A 24,635-nucleotide genomic window follows, 5' to 3' on the forward strand; every position below is an offset into this window, starting at 1 on the left:
AGCAGAATAAAATTTATAAAAAGTTGAAGATAATCTTATTCTTTGATTTTTATAATTTCCACTATCTTTATTGACAGATATTAAAGTAATATTTATTATAAAATTAACAAATTAAATCGCACAATTTTTTGGTTCGAACATTCAATACTATCTGATTTTTATTACTCAAACATTGTACTGAAATTACTTGTTTTATGATATCATTACTTCTAACTCAGAAAAATATAAAACAACACAATTTTATTATAAAATCAAAAATTAGAAATCAAATCTAGTAAAATCAGCTAGTTTAATCCAACTTTTTTCAGATCAAAATTTAAAAATGAAGTTATATCCAAACCAAACAAAAAATCAATTTCTTGCTTGACAAGCAAGAACCTGCATTTCATAAAGCATAGGGCTGAAGGTGAACCCAATTACAAAAGCTGCATTAAGTGTAGCAAGTTAGGGCTAAGAAACAGAGAATAAAAAACGATCTAAAGGGTCAAATAAAACTCATATATATTAAAGCAGGTTCAAGGTACATTTCACGAATAAGCGGGAGAACCAAAACTAATCCCCCCCGGAAACAAACATAGAACACAGCACTGTAAAAGCAAATTAAACTAGCTGCACAACCCATCAATACTAGAGATTATGCCTACCATGAATAAATCAACAATTCCAAAACAGAGTCATTTGAACAGTTTGATCCTAGCCATCATCATGATTAATACACGGGTCGAGCAGGAACCGCAAAACCGAAGAATGACTCCAATATATTTCTACATTAGCACCTAAATAATCTACACCCAGCCGATGGATAGTTGCGAGAGTTATGCCAGCAGCCCAACTTTCATGCCCGAGGCACCCTTGTCATCTACCAGAATCAAAACCAACGAAAAAATTTGACAGTAGAGGAAAAGAATGATGTGATCTGTTTAAAACCCATTAACTTCCAGGTACCCGAATCAAGATGGCAATGGCAACTCCTGGTTTAAAATTCACGAATTAGCTTCTTCCATCAAAAATATAACCTCCCTTCTAAGAGTCCAACATCTCGTCCTGGATCTCATTGGGGGCGATGAGCCCTGGAATAGAAAGCATTCTTTGTCTCTCCCTTTCTCTCTGAGCAGCAGCTTCTTCGGCATAAAGATCTTTGTTATCCTGCAAGGAAAAACAAGCATCATAAATTCTCGCTCCTTTCTGGATCTTAAATCTAAAAGCCACTAGAAAACACATGTATTAGGCATAGGGGCGTGCATAGGTCGGTTCAGTCACCAAACCGTACCAAATTAACAGTAACAAAATTTGTCCATTTTTTTAATATCCGTAACCGGATTACATAAATTGTAGCCAAACCAAAAAAAAAAATTTGGTTTCTCGGTTATTTTGGTTAACCAAATTTTATTAAAAATAAACATATACTCCCTCCGTCCCATAAAGATAGGCCAAACTGGATTTGTGCGGGAATTAAGAAATAAAAGTTAAATTAGTTAGTTCTAATTAACTTCCTACTATATCTTTAATTAAAATATCTAGATATTTTAAATAGTCTTAATTATATGTTTTGAAAACACCAATTGCTTTTTGAGATTACAAATACATTTTGATTCAGTTAATTCGTCCGGATACGTTAATTCGTAAATTTCATATCAAGAACCGAACCGAACAGAATTAACCAAAAAGACCAAAATTGTTAACTATAGTTGAGCTGGATTAACTGAAAACCAGGCCAAATTAAAATTTTGGTTAGGTTCTGCCACACAATTCAGTTATACCCGAAGAGTGCACACTCTAATTAGGCGTTGGCAAAGATGAGTAAGTTTTACCTGAGCTGAAAATTCTTTTGATTGCACAAGAAAGTCCCGAATATGATTCTTAAATACAGCAAGATCATTTCTTGACTCGAACAATCCATTGACAAATTGAGCAACCTGCAAAAGATCTTCATATTAGAAAACCCAATGAAGAGCACACCAGCAATAGTTAAAAATGAAATTTCTGCCTTTTCACCTCTGATGAAGTCATGTTGGGAAATGATGTACCCAACAGTTTAATAGTGTATTCGCGTACAAACATTGCATTGTTAGGGTAAGGTAAGGGTACTGTTGCAGCATCCCATAATGGCTCTGTCAGAGCACCGCTTTCAACCTGGAAAAATATACATCCTTACAAAATTGACAAGGACTCACAAAATTAAACACGAAGTAATAAAGCCACATACCAGGCAGAACAAGTGCTGCAAGACCAAAACATGCAACTTAAAGCCAGGTTTATGAAATGTATCTGTCAATACGGCGAATGTTTCCTGCTCTATTGTCAAAAAGTATGTCCGGTAGAACTGATTACAGAATTCAGAGCCCTGTCAATTTACACACACTACTTTAATTAGCACAAAAGGTGAAACAACTTACTAATACTAAGTCAGGAACTACAGCAAAAATCACACCTGAAAGTTCTTCAACATTTCCAACAGTAGGTTTAGCCCAGTTTCGGCAATATTCCTTTCTGTATGCCGGAATGCCCATATAATTGAATCCATTACAAGCTTTAATTGCTGATATGGGTAACATAACAGCAGTTAATGTTTGTAAGATAAATAAAAAAATAAGTGGAAAAACATGAGAGAAAATATGATGTAGCAGGAATGTATAATTGAGCCTAATAGATTAAACCCCATAAAAACACTCAAAACAGAATAATCTTGCACTAAATGATCAAGAGAAAAAATGCACCATTTTCAAAGATATTGCTGCAAATAATGACATGCAAAAGAATACGTACAAATTTCGGCATGCATTTCTATATTCAGTATGATAAAAATTCCAAAAATTATAATGGTTACAAGCAAGGAAAAACAAGGAATTGTGCAATCCAAATAAAATTTAGATGCACCAATCATAGTCTGAACATTCGAAGGGTCCCAAAAATTAATAATTATCTGAAAAAACTATAAAAATCACTGGAGCAAGCCAGACACAGAGAAAAAACAGCATTCTTACATTTCACAGTTGCGGACGTAAAAGAAAATATGACAACTGAGAATTGAGCTGAATTCTTGGTTTTTGAAATAAATAAATGACTTCAGAAACCTTAATACGATTCAAACCTGGCTGGATAACCGGATCAAAGCAGCAAAACAATAGGTAGCAATGGCCCGAAGTAATGAGAAAAACTTGAGGCGATGTTCTGGGTAGTCTTCAAAATTTTTGGTTATCATCTGCAGAATGCACACAGCCATGTTAAGCAAGAAGTTCATACACAGTTTTAAAAACTCAGCTTATCTTGTCTACTCAAATTGTTTACTTCACATGTCCAAGCCACTCTCATGTAAGTCCTGCAACACACATGCAGGGCTACATATCCAGCAACCAGCTTCATCTAGTGATATATATTGGAAAGCAGTTTATCTAGTGATATATATTGGAGAAAGCAGTGCAGCTGCTGAAGGCACGACTAAGCAATGCAATCAACATAAGTAACGCCTCCTTAAAGTTCAAAACTGATTGCGACGCAGTAGAGCATATAATTACATCCACCATACAAAAAAAGTAGAAGCTTGCCTGAAGGTCCTTGAGTATAAGGCTGGTATCATTGATTTGGATAAAAAAGGCAATGACTGAAAATGGCAAGATAGTCGCACGCTTTCACAGCTCATGCTATGGGATAATGCAAACATAAAGTGTTTTAAAATCCGGACCGGACCGGCCGGTTGAACCATGAATCGGAAACCTCTGCTGTCCAAATAGCCTATATGAACCGGAAATCCGGTTCAACCAGATAGAACCGCCCACTTTTAAGGAACCGGCCGGTTCTCACTTTTAATACAGATCTTTTGCCTTTACAGTGCTGTGTTATCTTCTTCCTTTCAAACATCACCTTTTTCTTTCCCTTACGGTTTCTTTCATCAATCACAAGTTCTTTCAAAATTTCAAAAAATTAATAATCTCAATTATCAGTTACAAATTTCGGCCGGAGCTTATCAATAATCGCATCTCTAAGGTGACAGCGCCATATTATCTCAACGATAACTGGAAAACCCGGAAAATTGCAGATGGTGGCTCAATTTTCGCCGGAGAATCCAAAAGAGCTCATGAGCTCTTTCGATTTTAAAATTCAAAAATTTAGATACGTCACCTGAAAGCCTTCTACAACCATAGACTGAAGTGAAAAAAGCTCAAAATTCATCCCCTTTTTTGATTCGGACGATGCAAGAGGTGGGTTTTTTAACAAAAAAAATGGTGGTTTTGAAGGCTACAGAAACGTGTGAAAGAAAATTAAGAAGACTAACTAATGATAGTGTTGTGTAAGTGTTAGGAAGTAGTGTGTAAGCTAATATAAAAGGATATGGCTTTAACAAAGACACGTCACTATCAATATAGACCTACTTTTTCTTTTGAAATTATAACACTGACATATATATTTTCAAGATAACATGCCATTGCTAATTAGCCCGCCTCAAACTAAATGTTATACATGTATAATTTTTTTTTATTTGAAAAATAAAATTGATAACTGAACCGGTTGAACCCCAGGTTGAACCAGTCAAACCGGAAATCGGTGGCTACAACGGTTCAGTCACCAGTTTGGTTGTTAAAACACTGCAAATATAAGATTAAGCATGTGAGCCAAACACATTTAAAATTGCAGAAACAGCCGAGTAAGAGCATAGATAATTTGTCCACAAGCAGGTTACAAATATAACAAAAAGAGATAAGTGCTAGAACCTTACGAACAAATGATTGTTTTGCACAGAAGTAAATTTATGATTACTCTCTTATGTGATTTCTAATGAACATAAGGTCATTCTGGTGATGGTATCATTGGTATGCCCTAAGTAGAGTTTTTAAATTAATTTACAACAAACCACTTAATTAAAAATTCAAGCGTTGCAGATTTCAATGATGCAAAGAGTGTTGATACAGGACCACCAATAAAGAAATTGTACAGTTTACTGCAGAATTCACGACCAAAATGCATCCTTACCTCTAGAGTACACTGGAAAACCGCTTCAAATATTCGAGGCACATCATCTATCATTGCAGCTTTGTACCTTGGAAAAAGGTGAACACCAGAAAAGCAACATTTCAATTCAAGAAAAACAGGGTTTCCATTCTAAAGGCAAAAATAATGATTCCCTCCCAGTTTCATAAAAAAATAATCCAAGGATAGTAGCTAATTATCCTATTATCAGATAGATAGCAGAAAATTAAATATATGACATACTTGTTTATAATTATAGCAAAAAGTGACAGAACTTCTGATTCTCTAGCGTCCGGCAAATTCCTAGCATAGTCGGCAAGAACTGGATCCATCATTGGGGGCACAAACTGTTTCCCAATCTCAGGTTGGTCTTCCGCTTTGTCCAAAAATGTCTCTACAAGCTTAAGTGTCTCTCTCTTGACAGATCTGTTTCACCAAGCATGTTACACGCCATAACCTTTAGCATGACCAAATGTAGAAAGCAATAATCAAAATAGTGGCCTGACCTTAAGAGTTTCACATAAGATGTTTTAGATGCAAAAGGCCCCCCATCAGCAATGCTACTCGATATAAGCTCACTGTACATCCTGCGAATAATCCAAATGGAATATTGTTTAACAAGAATAGCCCAGTAAACAAATTCAACTCAAGGCCAGACCAAAAACAGAGAAACAAAATCATGGATAACATACCTGTAAACATTTAGCATGTCCAAAAAGATCAAGGAAATTTGAGATAAGAAATATGTTCCCAGAGAAGTTGCAGCACTTGTGTTTGTCTGCAAAATAACAGTTCTTCCAGTAAATGTTATGAGAATGACAATGAACCAAAATAATAATATCCTAATAAATACTGTTAAGCATTCAATCTCGGGCTAAAAAAATTATAGCAAGTGAACAAAATTACCAAAAGTATATCATGCTAAAGAAATTAAAAGATGATACAATCCAGTTCATGATTGTGTACACTCAAATCATCTAGTCTCCGCGATTGCAACCAATTAAATTTGTTTCAAAGGATATTCGAAATTGAATGGAAGGCTATACCTGCAATATATTCAGAACAGTCCTAATCACTTCTTGATCTTTAAGAAATTCAACACTCTGGCGTGCCTGCCCTATGATTTCAGCCCATTTCTGCAAAAGAGTTGTTTACAATAAGCCACTGGTCATAATATAATCGGGAACGCAGCTATAGTCAGTGCCTCAGTTATAAATATTATGGTGACTAGAATGAAATTTCAGAATGTTAAGATTTAAACTTAAGAATCAAAGGGACGTGGTTAAAATATTTATTTAAATAGTAAAATTCAAAACGGAGGAGTTGGCTGATAAGTGTCTAACATGGGTTGGGGAGAGTGACAAAATTACAATTACAACATCTATAATATATTAATGTTCACCGGTTCAGGTAATTTAGTATTTAGATTTACTAATGAAAATATTATATTGAAAAAAATTAGCTAGTTATTAAATAATTAAAAAAAAGGAGTTTTTAAATCAATTTATGTCAGAAGATATCATAGAAAGATGATATTGTTGCTAAATAAATGATGGATTAACCAATTTAAAAAAGTCTTATAATATGGTATTACCATACATTGTTAATTGTTACAGAGTATGATGCATTTGACAATTGTGAAAGAAATCTAAAAATATAATTGATAATGATTTTATTATGTGAATAATAACAATTCCAATCAATTAAAATCATGTGCTATGCATAAGGATAAAATACTAGTAGTTTCTAAGGTTTTGAAGATGCATTTGTAGGCTAGCTATGAGAAGGGGGATGGCCTGGTAATTCTAACATTTAAACAGGAATAAAATGTTAAATCTAGAATCTATCTAAAACAAGAAAGTCAACAGCCTAATGATGCCCATTATAACTCATTATAGCATTATTAGCAACTTCTTATAATTCATGTGCAATGACTTAAAAGTAAAAAATTATCACCCGTCGACTTAATTTACAAGATCTTCAGAATCAGAAGCACAAACAGACAAAACACACACTAAAAGGAGCTAACCTGATTCGGAAGATCCATAAGTCTCCGCAAATATTCATCTCTTTTTTGGGGATCAGGTTCCGCTTGAATCATATGCCCTACCTGAATAAGAAGCATAAGCAAAGGTCAAAAAGGTACCACTACACTATACACAAGTTTGTCATCAGAACAAGCATCATACAGATTCATAAAACGAATGGATCTGGTGTGGTTCTAGATCAGCAACAGTCGTTGGCAGGCCTATCAGAAGTTCAGACACAAAAGGTTCACTCTCTCCAACCTGAAAAAGAGGTAATCAGATCCCAACTCTTTTTGATGCAATCAATGCAATGGAAGAATTTAGTACAATAGTACAAAAAGGGAACAGTTCAAAGCTAAATAAGCTACCTGTAAAATTACAAATTTCCGTTTGCATTTTTGCACAATTTTCAAGAATGTTTCACAAGCCATATCCTGGAAACATGTAGGAGTAACTTTGTAAGCAACAGTTGAAAGTTCAGTTAACGCCCTATGATCCAAAACTAAAGCATCCAACTGTCCAGACTCCAAAGAAAGGAAAAAAGATAGAGAAGTAAAAAAAAGAAACCTGAACTCCAGGATGTGTTTCATGCATAAACTCAAATAATTTATTGACAACAGTCTTCAAGAATTTCCAGTGAGCTCTGAGGAAACGTGGATACTGCCCAACAACATACCTGTGCACAGAAAAATAATGAGGTTTGCTGAGCAATCTTGATTGTCTTAAAGTCTACCAGCAGCGATGGCATAAAACATCCTTCACAGTTAAGAATTACTTACATAATATTACTTGCAATGACAGCTTTATTATCTTTCCCCTTTGTGATTTCACATAAATTCAATAAATCTCGGATGACCATTACAAGAAATCTGTTTTCCTGCAAAGAAGCCAAGACAGTAGAATACGTCAAGTGCTGACTATAATAAGAGTAACAATTATGAGTAAACACATCACAAATAATAATAAAAAATCATTTAAAAAATATATTGGACATTTAAATAAAAAAAAATGGGGTGCTACAAGATGACATTGAAGCTTTGATGACTAACTATGCATTACTAGCAAGGGAAGTGAACCAATAAAAAAAGATGAAAATGCAAACCGGATACCTGTTCCTCCATCATGGAACCGGAGATAGATCCTATTGCCCAGCATAGTGTGTTTAGATTATTCCAACTCCAATCTTCGCCACTCAATTGTTTGCTTAATTTCTTCAGCATCTAATGTAGTACAGAAGGAGAAAACAGCAAAAAACACAATAGGCTAAATATCTAACCATAAAGAAATCAATATAAAAGACAGAAATGTACTTCAAAGAATATTAACCAAGATGTTCAGCAAAGATGACCTTTCATATTGTGTCTATATTGAGACCCGTGGGAATGGAAGACAAGAAGTTGAAACAGACAAAAAGAAAAGCAGGATTGCAACAGAGAACTAAGTGTATTGCCCACCATATGACTCATGGAATATATCAGTTCCAAGACAGCCTATTCCCCTCTATTATTTAACACTGCAGTTTCAATATTCCTTATAATTACTGTTACTATCATGCAAACTAAATGCCAGTTTACATTACTAACAGTGTTTTCACATATAACCTCAAATAATTTGCACTAGTATGGGAATTGAAGAACAAGCAATTCAGCTTTATATCAGACATGTGAACCTTTGCAAGCTTTTAAATGTTCAAGTATGCCGTTTAAGTGTTAAATATTGTATTTACATGGAATATATTAATTGATTCTTTAATAATCTCCAAACATGCATGGAAGTAATACCTGTTTTTCAGTGTCTTCATGGTCGAGATGAGACAAATAGATCAAAGTCTCCCTCATGATCTGCATATTTCAAATTTGATTAGCAATAGCAACTTGTACCATAAGATTCCCAGAAACCAAAATAACAACTCAACTCTTACACTATTAGACACCATATTTATAAATATAACAAATAAAAAAAGAATGAACAACTAATGCAATTCTGCCATTCAACAGATTGGTCAGGCTTAATAAATGGTGGAGCTGTGACTAAAGAAATAAAGCATTTTAAGATCCTGACTGTATAAAGATACTACCAAATTCACTTGCTTCAGCAAATACCAACATATATAAGAAGCAATGGATATATCAATAAGTATGCACAGGGACTTCCTAATTGCAATCAAATTGGAGAAATCTACCTAATCATGAAATGCAACTTATTAGCTAATAGTTTCATAAGCAATATTTATTCTCACTCAACTTTCAAATTACATACTAATAATCCAGCATGATGAAATCACCATTTCTCAAATATTATATTTGGAGAGAGAACACCAGAATCATGGTTCAAAAACCAAGCAATGTGTTTAAATAAGACAAAACTGTACCTTATATTGAACTAGAACATCATTATCTTTCATAGTTTCCCGCACAATGTTACCATTCTCATCTTCAACAATAAGAACCTCTTCAGGCTTTGCCATACGACAAATCATAAGCATCCTCAATTTTGACATAGAACCGGCATAAAGCTGCCTCCGCTGCAATATTTGAGAACCTATGCCGTCAATCATGCCATGAAGCAAAGGCACCTGTTTCAATAAACAGCCACAGCATGTGGTAAGTAACCTCCAGTTCTCAAAAAGCACCAAGGAAATAAAATACAGAAAATAAATCAGACATACAGAATTAGAAACTCATACTCTTACCACATGGTAGATGAGGAGATAAGTACAGATAAATAAAAAAAGTTGTTTTGGGATAAAAATCATTTGAAAGCAATAAATCTAGCAAACATAAAAAGGAGATTCCACTGAATATAAAGAAATGCTTCATGAAATCAATGCATTTGAAATATCATACTAATTTTGGGAAACAAAAAGGTTAAAAGAAATCAAAGAGGGTAAAAAGTAAATATACATGCACGCATGGTAGCATATCAAATAAATGTTGTCGCAAGAAAATAAGAACAGGGACCACAGTCAACAAAAGGAGAAACTAGAAACACGTCATTTTCCCATATAATCAATTATAACAGATCTCTTGCATTAAAACATCTTAAAACCAATAATTATAATGACTGAAAATAGCATACTTGCATCCCCATCATGCTTGCAGTTACCGCAGGATTATCCAAACTATGATGTGCCTCAAAAAGCTCCAATACCAAGGAGTTCCAATAGTCCAAACAAACCTGTTAATAATTTAAGAGCTGGTCACATTTTATGCTGGTATTTCATGCCAGAAACAAAAGACCAGAGGAAGAAAACATTTTACCTTAAAAACCTCTGTATCATCAACGTATGAGATATTAATCAAATATTCAAGACCCAACAATAATGCAGATATGTTCTCTGGTGAAGTCTCCAGCACTCGAATATGGACCTGCAAAAAGTCAATAATCAGAAAAGTCTTCCTGACACTGCAAAAAAGAAACTGAGGCAACAAATTCTCACAGATACCGAGTTCTGAAGCATAGAAAGAAGACATAAATGCAAATAGTCAATATTAAAGAGTTGAGACCAAAACAATTATAGTGCACGCAAGGATCAACTAAACCTCTACATGTAAAAAAAGGGAAGGAAAAGAGCCTCACACGAAGAAAAAATACATGCTCAGAGTAACGAGTCATACCATTTAACCATTTCAAATTACAAGTTTCTTGAAGATCAACGTTGTAGGCAGAGAGCAGGGCATATCCCATATGACAAAAGACACAGCAAATGATGCTTTCATGGCAAAAGATGCCAACCATCAACAGCTAATGACAATTCAGCAAGTCCCAAGCAATGAAGAGCACACAATTGTTTGTTTCATATGCCCAAAATATATGCAGACACTTGACCATTTAATGCAATTCATACATCTTAGTACGGCAATTGCTGTCACTCATAGCAAGTAGCATATGCTGTACAGCAAACAACAAGCTAAATGACAGTCAAGGCTGCAGCCGTCCTGAACACTGACTCCACTTTTACTATTTGAAACAGTATAAAGTTATTCTCAAAACAGATGCTAAAAACAATATAGTCGAACAAGGTCAAATTGCTAACACTATGGAATTTCTCTGCCTAAGCAACCAATCTTGTATTGATGAACTAAAGCTAACCCGGAAAAAGACCTTACCTTAAAAAATGAAGTGAAAAACAATGCCAAATTCTGAATAAATGCCTGAAGAAACAACAAAAGACAAGACAAAGTTAAAAACTAAGACATGTTATGGATTGAGAGTTAGAGAGATAAGTGGACACACTGACTTGTTCCTCGCTGGATCCATGTGCATAAGCCTCTGGAATATTTGTTGTGGGAGGAAGAATGCCCTAAGCTCATTCACCGGCATAAGCAAAAAAAAGAGAAAACCCATTAGCTTAGAACATGCTGATGATAGAAAAATCATGACCATATTTAAAATTTAAAAAAGACATATTAATTTCTGAGCATGAATGCCATGTTGCACCTGTAGCTGAACCATGAAAAAAGTATACATCTTAACATACTGCACATTGTAGAAGTCCCCAAATTTCAAAGCTGCAACCTGTAACCAGAAATCAGATAACAGTCAACGGCTAACAGATACAGAGTGGCCATTATTATTAATCATAATATCACGACATACCTCGGTAAGACACTGGAGAGTAAGATTTCTATATGATGGCATTGGAAAAAACTTTAGGAGTGTTTCCAGCTGAATAAAAGAGTTGAATTAGAATGCAATATAAACCCAATGCTACCATTAAACTTTATGCATGAAATATACATACCAGTGGGGATTCAAAAATATAGCCCAAAGGAATCCAAGAAAGAAATGCATGCAAAGTAGAGAGTGTTGCCCGAATAAGCTCAGTTCTTTGAGAAGCCGATAGTACATATAAGCATAACTCATGGATGAGCTGAAATTCACTGTAACCAACCAAATATAACCCTTTAGAAAAGAATCCACACTAAAAAAGAGAAGCAAAAAATAAAGGATGTCGATAGCAGAAAAGGACTTTAGAAGATGGGAGAAGAAAGGAAATAAGGAATGGACACTGTGTTCAACTAAAAGTTGAAACTAAAAAACAAATAAAAAAGAAAAACCTAGATCTCACCTACTAAAGTTGGAAGTTTAAAAGTATAGCTGTGCTATTGGCAGATGAGAGATACACATAAAGTGGTAAATCTCAATCAGCACAACCATAATCATAAACCAAAAACTTATCCTTGAACACTCAAAACTAAATTTCACCAGCTTATGCAGTTTCAAATATCAATGCTACAATTTTAACATGAGAAGAAGACTAGACAACTTTGCAATTTACACGCTTTAAAGGTTTATCAGCATTACATGAAAACAAGACTTAAACATCCGAAAATACCTCACATTTTTTACTTGCAAAATCTTCAATCTTAGCTCATTTTTTAATTGTCAATTTCAATTGTACCCATTTTTTAAATCGGAGTCCTTCCCCTTGGAGAAGGTTTAAATATGTCCTTCATATTTGACACACGGTCTCAATTTTTAGTACTGCACTTGTTTAAACTACGTCTAAAATATGAAGGACATATTTGAGACTTTTTCAAGTCAAAAAATTTCCAATTTGAAAAAATGGGTACATTTGAAACTGAAACTTATAAAATTGAGAAAAATTGACGATTTCGGAAGTTTGGGATATAAACGAAAAAAAGTCGAAAAGGTGGGTATTTGGATGATTAGGCCTAAAAAAAAAAAGAACTCCAAAAGCGTTACCTGTTTAATGATTGTTTAAGCTCTTTGATCTTCTGCTGAGTCATTTCCCCACGGGAAAAATCAAAGACTTCTTCACTTAGAAGCTGGCACATAAAATTTGTGTTACTAATGCATAACAAGACCATGTTTGATGCAAACAAAAAAAGGAGGGAAGGAAGGAGGAAAAAACACACTTTCAATATAGCCATGCAGTTCTCACAAATAGTTTCGCTAGTTTTTGCTGCTGCAACAAGATCGGGAATAAAGCTTCTCCATCTAGCTGGCCACTCATGTTTCAATATCTACAACATCGTCACAGGAATAAATCTCAATACACTATGGCTAATATTTTAACTTTAGAGAAGAAAATTGTATTGTGTTAATTTAAATAAAGTAAAGTTCTCGCCAAAAAAATCAACAAAAGAATAAACATATGTAAAGCAGTGTTTTAAAAACCGAACCGGTGACCGAACCGCTTAGTCTATCGTTTCACGGTTTGACCGGTTCAACCAGTTGAACCACCGGTCAAACCGGTTGAGTGAAATCTTAAAACATAAACACAGCTGGTCAACCAGTTCTCCACAACCATTTGTCTACTGTGTTAAATTTAAAATTCAAAAACCCAATACTCAATACCCAACTTTTGAAACACAAAACCTAATAAAGATATGGCCCCCCATCTTTCATTTCCATCTCTACTTTCTTGTGTACCACTTTTGAAACACAAAACCCAATAAACCTAATAATTTAATATTGCTTTCTTTCCTTCTCTGAGAAGAACGGCAAAGGCAAAATTTATGGAGATTGAAGAAAAAAGACGCCACAAGAAGTTTACAAGGAGATGGCCACATCAATGGTTTATAAGATCTGCTGGGAATAAAACTATATCTGCATAATGGAGTTAAAAGTGAAGAAAAATTATTTTGGGTAGATTTAAAATAGCATCTGTCTTTTTTCTTCCTCTCTTTTTGTTCTCTGCAAATTAATGTTCTAACCGGACGGTTCTATGGTGTAACCTGTAACCGGTTCAATCCGGTTCTAGCGGTTTTATCCGGTTCTATCCGGTTAAACCGCATTTCCGGTTCATAAAGGACAATTGGACCGGACTACTGACCGGATTCTGGTTCAACCGGACGGTCCAGTTTTTAAAACACTGATGTAAAGAACAACAATACAATCAAAAAACTCACAGTATAAGTTTTATCACATTACAAATGTTGTTTAGGAAATAAACTGAGTAAAGATAATAAAAGTTACTACAGTACGCATCTTCAGTAGCCACTAATATATTTCACAAATAATTTCAAATTAGAAAAGCAAGTAAATAGTGTTTGCATAAAATTCTTATCTTAGTGAAGCAACTCGGCTGTACCTGAACCAAAATTATATTGAGCTTGTTCACATACAACCTTTCCGCTCGAAAAGAAGATTCGTTGCTAGAAAGCTGAAGAAGAGAGCACATTTAAGGAATTATTTATAACAGCATACAACAAGAAAAAGATAAAACAAATAATAAAAATTACTGAAATCTCCTTTCCCAGCACAATTTTTTCAGAAATACCTGTACAATGACTTCAGAAATGTAATTTTTCATTCCATCACGTTGCTGAACAGGCAATGCATTCCATCTGTACTTAATAACTCCTTCCAGGACCTACACAAACGAGACAAAGATGCAAATAGAAATATTAATTTGTTCATCAAGATAATTCGCAAAAGAGTACATATTACCATAAGGAAACTTGGATTATATATTATCAACAACATGCAAATATATTCAACCCCTATTTTCGTTGCACAAGAAAAGAATAAACAAATTCCCTCCCTAAAATGAATGCAACTCGTCATACTCTAGTACCCAAAAGCTTCCTCCAATGCAAGTATGAAATCTTACTTTTTAAATAGATCCAAAAAGTTCTATCTGCAGTCAAGCCTTTATTTTTCTAATTTAATGGTTCACAATAAGATTGTGCAAATTATAGACATGTCTGATGGATAGACATAGAATTCCTAATCTTGAGAAGGTAATAGATGATCCCTTAAAGGCCTTTCAGCTGCATCAAGGTTACCTCTTACAGTGGATGGAAGCTCTTTCAAAAATCTGACTGAATACTCTAGTTACTCAACTAGCAAGGCAGACCTGAACAAGTGCATGCATCCAAAAAGAGCAAGACATCCAAGGTCTAGCACAATACTTAAGCCTTTGAAGGCACATTCCATGCCTCATGCTGTGTGTACAGACTTTCAGCTTTCATCTCAGTTGCTATACATGCCAGTTGCCACAGTTCATTTTAACATGCATAAATAATAAGAAACCCAAGCAGAAATACCTACGCAATAAGCATTTTGGGCAGACAATTAAATGTCTGATTCTCGATTAAACTTACATAAACAACTTGAACACATATTGTTTAAATTTTCTAGTAGGTCATTTCATTTCACTAATACCAGATTCAAAGTGCCAATAAATTGTAATATCTACTGCAGTTCAAAATTATATTCTAAAAGAAAAGGCATCTAATTTTTTCATCAGTCTGCCTTCTATGGATCACCTATGCCACAAATTCAAAGGTCTACAGCAGCATCAGTTAGATAATTGATAGGTTGTACTAAAAGCTAAGTCAGTTTTACCAGACTCATATTTAACAGTCAACAAGTCCAAATCACTCCAATACAAAACAATTTATCAGAACCTTAAACTTACATGTTTTAAAATGTCAATTTAATTCCAAGCTAAATAAATGAACTCAGACACTGCAACTCACCTGTAAAGCAAAGAACTTGGTGTTTAAGTTCTTTGTACTTTGTAAAATGTGAACAACTTGCATCCACATCTCTGGATTACTCTGCAACTCTTGCAATATCCTGTCTGCCGCAGCCCTCTGTCAAAAGTGAAAGACAAAATACACCATGGGGTGAAAAAAAGAAAAAGGAAGGCCCAAGTCATTCACTAGAATCTTTTCAGAGTTTCTTTACATAACTGAGAGATTAAAAAATAAAATTTATAATAATAACAACGGGTTAAAATCATTAGGGGTTACTGACCTTGACCTAAATTCAAAAAGAGTATTTGAGATTGATCTATTTCTTCGAGGTTATAGAACTTTAATTTATTGATGAGTAGTTGGTACTTCAATGAAATCTGACTAAAAAAATGATACGAACCACGTCACCTCTTCATTAACAAAATGTTCACGTTACACTAGCCACATCATACCTGTATTCTGGTTCCACATCACTTTTTCGGCCATACTTCATTAAAATACCAACCGATGATCGGCAAATTAATGTTCAATAAACTTAAAAAAAAATCAATCTCGAATATCCTTTTTAAAATAAAGTCAAAGTTTAGTGACCTCTAATGTTTTTGACTCCAATAACAACCATCAAAGAGCAGGTTTCAATAAGAGCCGTTTCAGATCTAAATAGATAATATTCAACAGCAAATCATCAGTACACGCAAAGGGCTTGAAAGACCGAGGGGAAGGGTTCACAATCAGTTTGTCCACTCGTAAAAACAGTTTCAAAAATCCCCCTGTTCAGTTTTTAAATTCACTCTTCCATGGAAAGAAAGAGATGATTTTCTAAGAAATTCAACAGGATGCATTCTTAGTAGAAAGGCATTGATTTCCGAGTTTGACAATCAGTGTACTTTGTTAGCAAGTACAGTGATCATTATTTCCAACTATTTGCTTAAACCCTAAAAGTTGAAACAAAGGAAACTATTCTCCCACAACTGGTTACAACACAAAATGACCATTGCAAAGTCCTTAATGTAATAATTGACCAAAATTGAAAAAATAGGGCATGTTAAAACCAAATCAACGGCTAGAGAATCCAGCTCAATTTGCCTCAACTAATCTCCATATTCACATCTCACACACTCATTACAGATACCCAAACCGCCAAATTACAGCTAAAATCCCTAAAACCGACGAAAACAACTTCAATACAACAGAACCAGTAACCTAAAATACTACAAAAACCATAAGCATAGTTAAAACATTCAGTCATTATTCAAATTAAACTTTTAAATTTGTCCCTGAGTAAACAAACAAAGAATTAATAAAAACCGAACCTCTTCCTTAGATCCGGTGCCGTAAAAGGCAGCAACAGTAGCATCAAGTAAAGGAACATCAATCGGCTGACTCAAGTCCCTAAGCTTCTCGGCGGCCATAGCTAAAGACGCCATAATCAAACACTAACAAAACCCTAGAGGAACACACTCACTCTCTAATAAAAACGATAATAAACCAAACCCTAATAGATTAACAAAATTTTAAAAACACAGAGATAAAATTCTAAGTGAGGGTTTATGTGAAGGAAAAGAAAAAAAAGAGGGGACGATAAAAAAATTGACAGAGAACGAACAGTTTAAAAGAGAGAGAGTGTTAATTGTTTTTCTTGTTTTGGAGTGTGTAATTTTGAAAAGACTGCTTGAAATTTAAGCAGAGGACAGAGAGCGTAATTATGGACTTTTTTGAATGTTAATTGTTTTTTATTGGTTTTTAATTAATTATGCAAAAAATTTAAAATATGTGATTAGTAAGGGTTTGGAGGGAGAATGGGGTGGGGCGAACATTCTAAATAAGTAAATGTAATTATTTGTTGTATTTTAGTAGAGTTTTATGGTAATAGCTGTAATATTTTTATTCTTAGAAAAGGTTGATATTGGATTTATATTAGTGTAAAGGGTAGGGTTGAGCATTCGGGCGGTTCGGTGTACTTAGTCTGTTTGGTCAAAACCAAACCGATAACTCCTTAACCGAATTAAATATTTGGCAGAATAGCCAAAAGTGAACCGACCAAATAAGAAATTTTCTTTACTGAAAACCGAATCGACCTATAACCAAAAATCGGAAAAGAAAATATATCTAGATCGAACCAACTGAACCTAAATTTTAATTGAACCAACCAAAAATCATCGGTTCTTTAATTCGGTCGGCTGGTTTTTTTCCTCAGCCCTGGTAAAGGGTAATTCTGCTATGTTTATGCCAGCGAGAATTAATTCAAATAGCTAGACTCTCCAAGTGCACTTTTGAAGTCTCAATTTCAAATTTCAGCACAATATGTTTAACTAATTTAATATTTATAATAGATCTTTCACACTACAACTAACCTGAATTAGATTCAATTTCTCACACTCGTATCTAGCCAGTTTAGCTGATATAACCTAATACTTTAGGTATTTAAGATTTTATAAAATTAAAGTGTGGCATATTTGTATACATGCTAATCTCTCACATCTTGTACATCATGAGGTCGGGGGTTCGTCCCCAATTCTCGCACAGACAGTGTCTATCTGGTTTAAAATTTGGTTGTTATCCCGCTAACTCTGTTGAGCGCTAATACCTAATTGGCATATGGTATAATATTTGAAGTTGTTAAAAATAAGTGTGACATACTTACAAGACTTCTAAGGAATTATTTATTATGTTTTTAAAATATTGATAAAAAGTATGATTTTTTATCGCTCATGAGAGTGCTATATATCATAAAAAAAAATATTTGTGTCAGTTTAAATGAAAAAAAAAAGATATAAAGTATGAACTTCTAAGAGATTAGACGAATTCAATTATTCGACTCCATAATAATCATTTCATGTTTACAAATAAACTACTCTCTCAGGTGTTTATCAACTTTTAATGTCTATAAATAAAAATATTGATATGAAATTATATCTTCAACTTAAATTGTGCATCAATCATTTAACATTTATAAAAAAAAAAATAATGAGACTGTGTCTTTTATCTTAATTATGCATCAATTATGTAATATCTATAAATAAAATACTCTCGTTAGATTTTGTCTTTTGTCTAAACTGTGATCAATTATTTAATATTCATACAAACATACTATCGCGATATTATTTATCTTACCTCGTATGCATATCGATTATTTAATATCTATAAATAAAATATTTGCATGATATTGTATCTCTTATCTCAAGTGCATATCAATCATCAACTAACTAGAAATGAAATATTCTCATGAAATTTTGTCTCTTACATTTATGATTTTATTAGATTTAGATGCGAGTCATCATTATTATTCATTAATGATATTAATAGGTTTGATTTATTGGTTTAATAATAATTTTTATTAATATACAAAAAGTAAATTGAAACAATAAATAATTTTATTTTACAAGTTAGGAATTCAATTTTATTACTATTTTTGAAAATATATCTTTATTGTTGTTAATTGTTTCAATTTTATTACGTTTAAACAAGTTGCAATCTCACAACCTGAGCAACAGAGGTACGTTCCACAACAAAAACAATAACAGCGTCGACAACAACGTTCCACATAAGGAGTAATAGCGGCGGCACAGATGTTTTACAATAAGAGTGTAATACACCGCTCCGTCATGATGTAAGTTTCCTGACATGTGACGTGTGATCCGTCAAAATTCTAACATGACATGTATTATCGTTGACACGGTAAATCATAGTAAGACATTTAAGCATGATGTAAAGCACGATACGATAACATTGGACGTTTTTGTTCAGAATCAAATATTTCATGTTTCTTTAAAAGAAGTGTTGATTTCAAGGTAAAATGAATAGCAGACATCGAAATTTATATAGTACATATTCATATGCATGTGAGTTAGGATTTGAAAAAATAAATATGAATAACCAATGTAGTATGCAAATGAGTTAGAATTTGAATCAGAAAATGATTGGATTCCGTTTTAGGAGAATTTTTAGGGTTTTGTGTGGATTGGGTGAGTGGCGATTGTCACTCCCACAAGTGATGATCGTCACCCTGCAAACTATCATCATTTGAATTAGTGATAAAATTGATCGTTAAAGAACCGTATGAACAATTGTTAGAATATCAAAGTAGTGGTCGTCACACCGAGATGCTATAAAAGGACCCAATGGCTTGAAAAAATCCATTTTCTCCATTGTTTCGCTAGCACATTCATCCTAAGCTTTGAAACGTCATCATATACCCTTCCGAACACCAAACGAAACCCTATAAATACTTCATAAGTGTAAGATCATGAAAAAACAACATGCATGACCAATGGGGGTTGGTCCAAGTGGTAAACGGCTTGGTATCACTTAAGCAAGATCTCGGGTTCGAATCTTGTGAATGCAGAAAATCCCAACTAGTAGACTCACCCACCATGCCACGTGCGCGACGCGGGCCGGATCCGGATTAGTTAGGGCGAAGCCCTGGAAACCGAATGGGCAACCAACAAAAAACAACCAAAAAAACAACATGCATGACTCTTTGGTGATGGGTTTAGCAAAATGTTTGTGAAGCTTCCTTAATGACAAAATGCTTGGATTATTTTATAAATCTCTCACTACTATGGGTTTTGAACGTCAAAGGAATTCATTATTGAAGTAATAACGACGAACCTTAGTCAATATTTTTAATTCCAAGTTAATATAACGGAATGTGTGCTAAAGGGTGTTATCGAATATTAATGAAATTTTGTATTATAGCTATTTGTTGTTGATTTGTTGAGGTTGTTGGCATGATAATTAAGCTATATACGTGAAATTAGAGAATTTTAGGTAATTAATGAGCAATGATGAATTATGGTTTCATTGACAGAACGGTAATAACGACGAATTGGTCGTTTTTGACATAACTCGAGTTACGTGGTTTAAGATAACAAATATGTGTTAAAAAGGGCGAGCATGTTATTATGTCGAGTTTGAACTCGAGTTTAAACAAGTATTGAATTAGTTCGATGAAAATAACGGGTTACTAAGTTTCAAATTTTTATGTCGATGGTTGTATGATTTGTGAACATGCGATATACATATATGCGAATTTGAGATAAAACATTAACAAAATGATAAAAGGGTGGGAAATTAAAATGAAAATATGTATACGAAGTGGAATACGTCGAAATTATCAGAATTATTGTTAATTTGTTATTATCGATCTAATCTTCATATTATCAACTATTCCTTTTAATTATATATGAAGTATACGAGTTTTAAAAAGATATTGAAAATTGATTACGATAAATGGTATTTTGATAACCGGGTTTAAGAGGGTATTGGCTCAGCCGTAATGTTAAAAAAGTATGCTTGAAAGATGAAATTTTGAGTCTCGGGTCTAAAGTAGTGAACTCAAGTAACGGGAAATGAAAGTTGATACTGCATTTTAAAGTGAAATCTATTTATTGATGTATGTATATTCTGAAATGAAAAGGAGATTTTTATTTAAAAGTGTTTAAAAATAAAGTTAAAATTGATAATAAGTTAATTATATGATGTGTAAATAGTGAGTATATGAATTGCATGAAATGTGTGCGTGTGTGTTGGAGGGGTGTAATATGAATGTACATTTGTTTTAATTAAGTCTTGAAGTCGACTCTAGATGTAGGTCGTAGATCTCGATATGTTATTAATATGAATTTTGATTTGTGTATATTTGATAGATATGATGAACACAAAGGTTTCGAGATTAGAACTGTCGTAAGCCGTATATAGAGATTTTGCGACATCAATAAATTTATGCTATTATTTTTATTTTTTTCATATTTAATTTATATATCGCTTATAGTTATTTTAAAACATGTATATGATTGTGCGCACCGGTAACTAACGAACCCAATTATGGAACTTACATATAAGATTAATATCAAAAAGGGCGAATAAGAAATACTAGATACAGAGTTAACTCAGTAGAGTAATCTCTCGAGACTCGCGGTGAGTTAATTCGCCCATATGTTCTCTTTAATCTCGCGGTGAGTTAACTCGGTTTAACTTCTCTTAGGACCTCTTGAGAGTTAAACTCGATGAGCGACATTCTCTCGAAAATCGCACCTTAAGGATTGAGAGTTGGTTGGCGGTTAGTTTGATGAGCTATAATCTCTCAGGACCGCACCAATTGGACGAAAATGATTATTTAATCGATATTCGTGTATCATATAAAGATGATTATAACCTAATAATTATGGTTTCATCCAATTTTATATTCGATTAAATATGTTACTTATTAAATTTTGAATTTTAATTTTTAATCAACTTAATACATAGTAATAATATGAACTTATTCTCATTCATATGACTTGTTGTTTTTTCTATTTTTTCATGAAGTCTCTAATTTTTGAAATTAACATTTTAAATCAATAGTAAAGTAGGCTATGCACAAGTACATATCATATGTATTTAGCATGTTATCAAATTCTTTTTGTGATAACTTATTCATTTCATATGTATTTTAATCAAAATCAGACATGTTTGTGGATTTAAGACACATCATATATTATTATTTTTAGATTATATTATTTCAATTCATTTCGTCCGACTAGTATATATGTGCCTCACACAACACTTATGCCCAATATTATTTCCTCCGGGCTGGTTTAATTCTTAAAATCACAATCGTCGATTTCGATTCCAAACTAGCAATTCTGATATCAAACTAATTTTTAACAAAAAAATATATTTTAAACTATCTATTACCTTTGTTAAAAAAAAACTATCTATTATAACTATATATGTAATTAGTTATTAAAATTAATATTTCTTTTTATATATCAATTATACAACTACCTTTCCTTTTATAATGTATGATACCATATATAAAAGGATTACTTACTAAAATTTAACATTCCTTTTATATATTATTCATAAAATTTCATTCCTTTTATTTTAGTGTATAGATATTATACCATATATACAACATTAATAATTATATTCATTTTAACACTAATCATTAATTGTTTTCTTTTTATAACAATATGCAATTATATATTCACATACACATGTATAACTAATTAATAAAAAATATGGTAAATATATATTAAATATAATTAATCACTTATTTTAAAGTTTAATCTAATTTATGTATTTAAATTTAACTTTTGATTTTTTTTTAATTTTTGAAACCATCCGAAATCAGAACCGTGAACTGAAATCGATATGTTCGAAAGACGGTCTATAGCCAGTTCCAGTGTTTCTTAAATCGTGAACCGACAATTGCAAACCAGAACTATCAATTTGTGAACCATAACCATCACCACTATCTATTTTATCATAAAAAGCGCTTACATGTCAATAACACGACAACCATAAAACAAAAACAAGCAAACACATCAAAAAGTAAAACTACCATTTGAATTTAAAACGATAGATTTAAAATAAATGCAACAATTTTAATTTCCATCGTTAATTTATTATCATTTAGTCGGTAAAAAATCTAAGCCCCTAATCCAAAATCCTTAATAGTAGAAGATATTTACATACCTTTTCATTGCAGAGTAAAGATCGACGAAGAAATATAATTTTGAGACTGAAATCAAAACCCGCATATTCCAAATTGCAGATTGGTTTTTTTTTGCGTAGCGTGTGATTTAGAGAGAGATTTTTATTTTTATTTTTTCACAATTCAGTTTATAGACGTTGATGGTTAAATTAGGTTAAATTAATAATCGCATGGCTATCTCATGTTCTATATTTCATATTTATGTATATACAACTTAACCACGTCATTAATAAACAAATTCCTAAAACACCAATTTATTATTCCCTCCGTTCCGCATTAATCGACACCTAATATATTTTAGATGAAAAAAGTATAATTTTAAATCACCACTTATTTTTGAAAAGAAATGAAAGGTAATGCCCTGAATTGACACGTTTTAAAAGTCAAGTTATTTTTAAAAAATCGTGTAAAGGTGGTGATTTTATATGTAATTAACCCTAAAATAAATGCTGTAGATGAAAAAAGTATAATTTTAAATAATTTAATTTACACCGTTCATTTTATAATGAATGATGTAAATCTTGAACTTGAACCCCTCAAGTTGAAATGAACTTAATAGAATTTTAATCCAAAAATAATAATTTAACTGATCCAATTGTTTTATTGACATAAAATAGATATTCTATTAAAATCAATTAATTATACGTGTAAAAATTTAAAAAATGCATACAATCATTTCTAATATATTCATAGAACAAAATGCTTATGCAATTACATGCATGCACTGTTTGGATTGAGGGTTTTTAAAATCCATAGATTTTAGCAAAATCGATGGATTTTAAATCAATGGAATTTAAATCCATAGATTTTAAAATTCCATCGTTTGGATTGAATATAAAATCAATCGATTTTTAATATTATTTATAGAAACTAATAAATAGTATAACATTCCATCATCTATAAAAAATGGTGGATTTGGACTTTCCCACCTAGTAGGTGGGAAATCAAAACCCTCAAAAATGATGGATTGTAAAAAAATGAGGGAATTTATAAATTCATGGACTTTATCAAATTTTTTTCTAGGCAAACGATTTGTCCAAATTCATGGATTGTTTAGAATCCATCGTTTAGAATCCATCAATCCAAACGGTGCCGCAAAGTATTGTTTGTAAATCACCTTATAAACGAAAAGTAAAACTACATAATTGCTCTAATGCGACAAAGATCAAAATTGGCTAATAATCATCCATGACTTTTGATTTTTAAGTTCCGTGCATAAAACCCCTTAATGTTTAAAAACATGCACAAAATCTCCTAATATTTGTACCGGCGCTCACAAAATTCCTTGAGGACTTTTTTTTTAATCAACTGACATTCTTAAAAAAAATAATATGACGGCGCCAGTCAGCAAAATACCTTAAAAACTTCAAAAACCCAAAATATTCTTAATTTAATTTAATAAAAGACAAAAAAAAAAAATCAACCCAGTCTAAACCATTGGATTAACCCAACAACCAACCCAACCACCACCACCATCCAACCACTGCCAAATTTTTTTTCGGTCATCTTCTCTGAATGAATGATGACCGGAAAATTTTTCGGTCATCCAAAACTTTGGATCTGTCCTTGAGACAGATGCGATGTGGAAGTATTATTTTAAAGTGGAGGAAGTATTATTTAGGTTTAAACACCGAATTAATATAAGTTTTAGTTTAAACGCTATACAATCATTTTTAAACAAGTTCAAGCACTAAGATTGTAATTATCCTA

General features: G+C 32.8%; 1 protein-coding gene across 1 annotated transcript; it reads right to left on the bottom strand.

Annotated features, from left to right (window-relative positions):
• Positions 1-477: 477 nt before the first annotated feature.
• Positions 478-17,095, bottom strand: LOC126671301 (protein EXPORTIN 1A). The gene is made up of 32 exons (XM_050365064.2): positions 16,759-17,095; positions 15,446-15,562; positions 14,242-14,334; positions 14,053-14,124; positions 12,875-12,982; positions 12,702-12,784; positions 11,737-11,875; positions 11,592-11,660; positions 11,433-11,510; positions 11,233-11,295; positions 11,102-11,146; positions 10,253-10,360; positions 10,071-10,169; positions 9,364-9,567; positions 8,774-8,833; positions 8,102-8,212; positions 7,772-7,869; positions 7,560-7,668; positions 7,361-7,426; positions 7,155-7,253; positions 6,995-7,075; positions 6,012-6,101; positions 5,658-5,743; positions 5,472-5,552; positions 5,209-5,391; positions 4,969-5,035; positions 3,092-3,202; positions 2,432-2,539; positions 2,207-2,344; positions 1,996-2,133; positions 1,812-1,916; positions 478-1,146 (listed from the first exon to the last, which is right to left on the bottom strand). Exons 1-32 carry the CDS (start codon positions 16,870-16,872, stop codon positions 1,024-1,026), a joined length of 3,246 nt encoding a protein of 1,081 aa, XP_050221021.1. The 5' UTR covers positions 16,873-17,095; the 3' UTR covers positions 478-1,023.
• Positions 17,096-24,635: the final 7,540 nt, after the last annotated feature.

The sequence above is a fragment of the Mercurialis annua genome, linkage group LG3, assembly GCF_937616625.2.
Source record: "Mercurialis annua linkage group LG3, ddMerAnnu1.2, whole genome shotgun sequence".
Classification (NCBI taxonomy): Eukaryota; Viridiplantae; Streptophyta; class Magnoliopsida; order Malpighiales; family Euphorbiaceae; genus Mercurialis; species Mercurialis annua.

Coding starts and splice junctions, on each gene's coding strand:
- LOC126671301 (XM_050365064.2), bottom strand. CDS start 16,872: ATGGCGTCTTTAGCTATGGCCGCCGAGAAGCTTAGGGACTTGAGTCAG. Junction 5,553..5,657: donor GACATGCTAAATGTTTACAG/GTATGTTATCCA, acceptor GATTATTCGCAG/GATGTACAGTGAGCTTATAT. Junction 1,147..1,811: donor CAAAAGAATTTTCAGCTCAG/GTAAAACTTACT, acceptor TTTTCCTTGCAG/GATAACAAAGATCTTTATGC.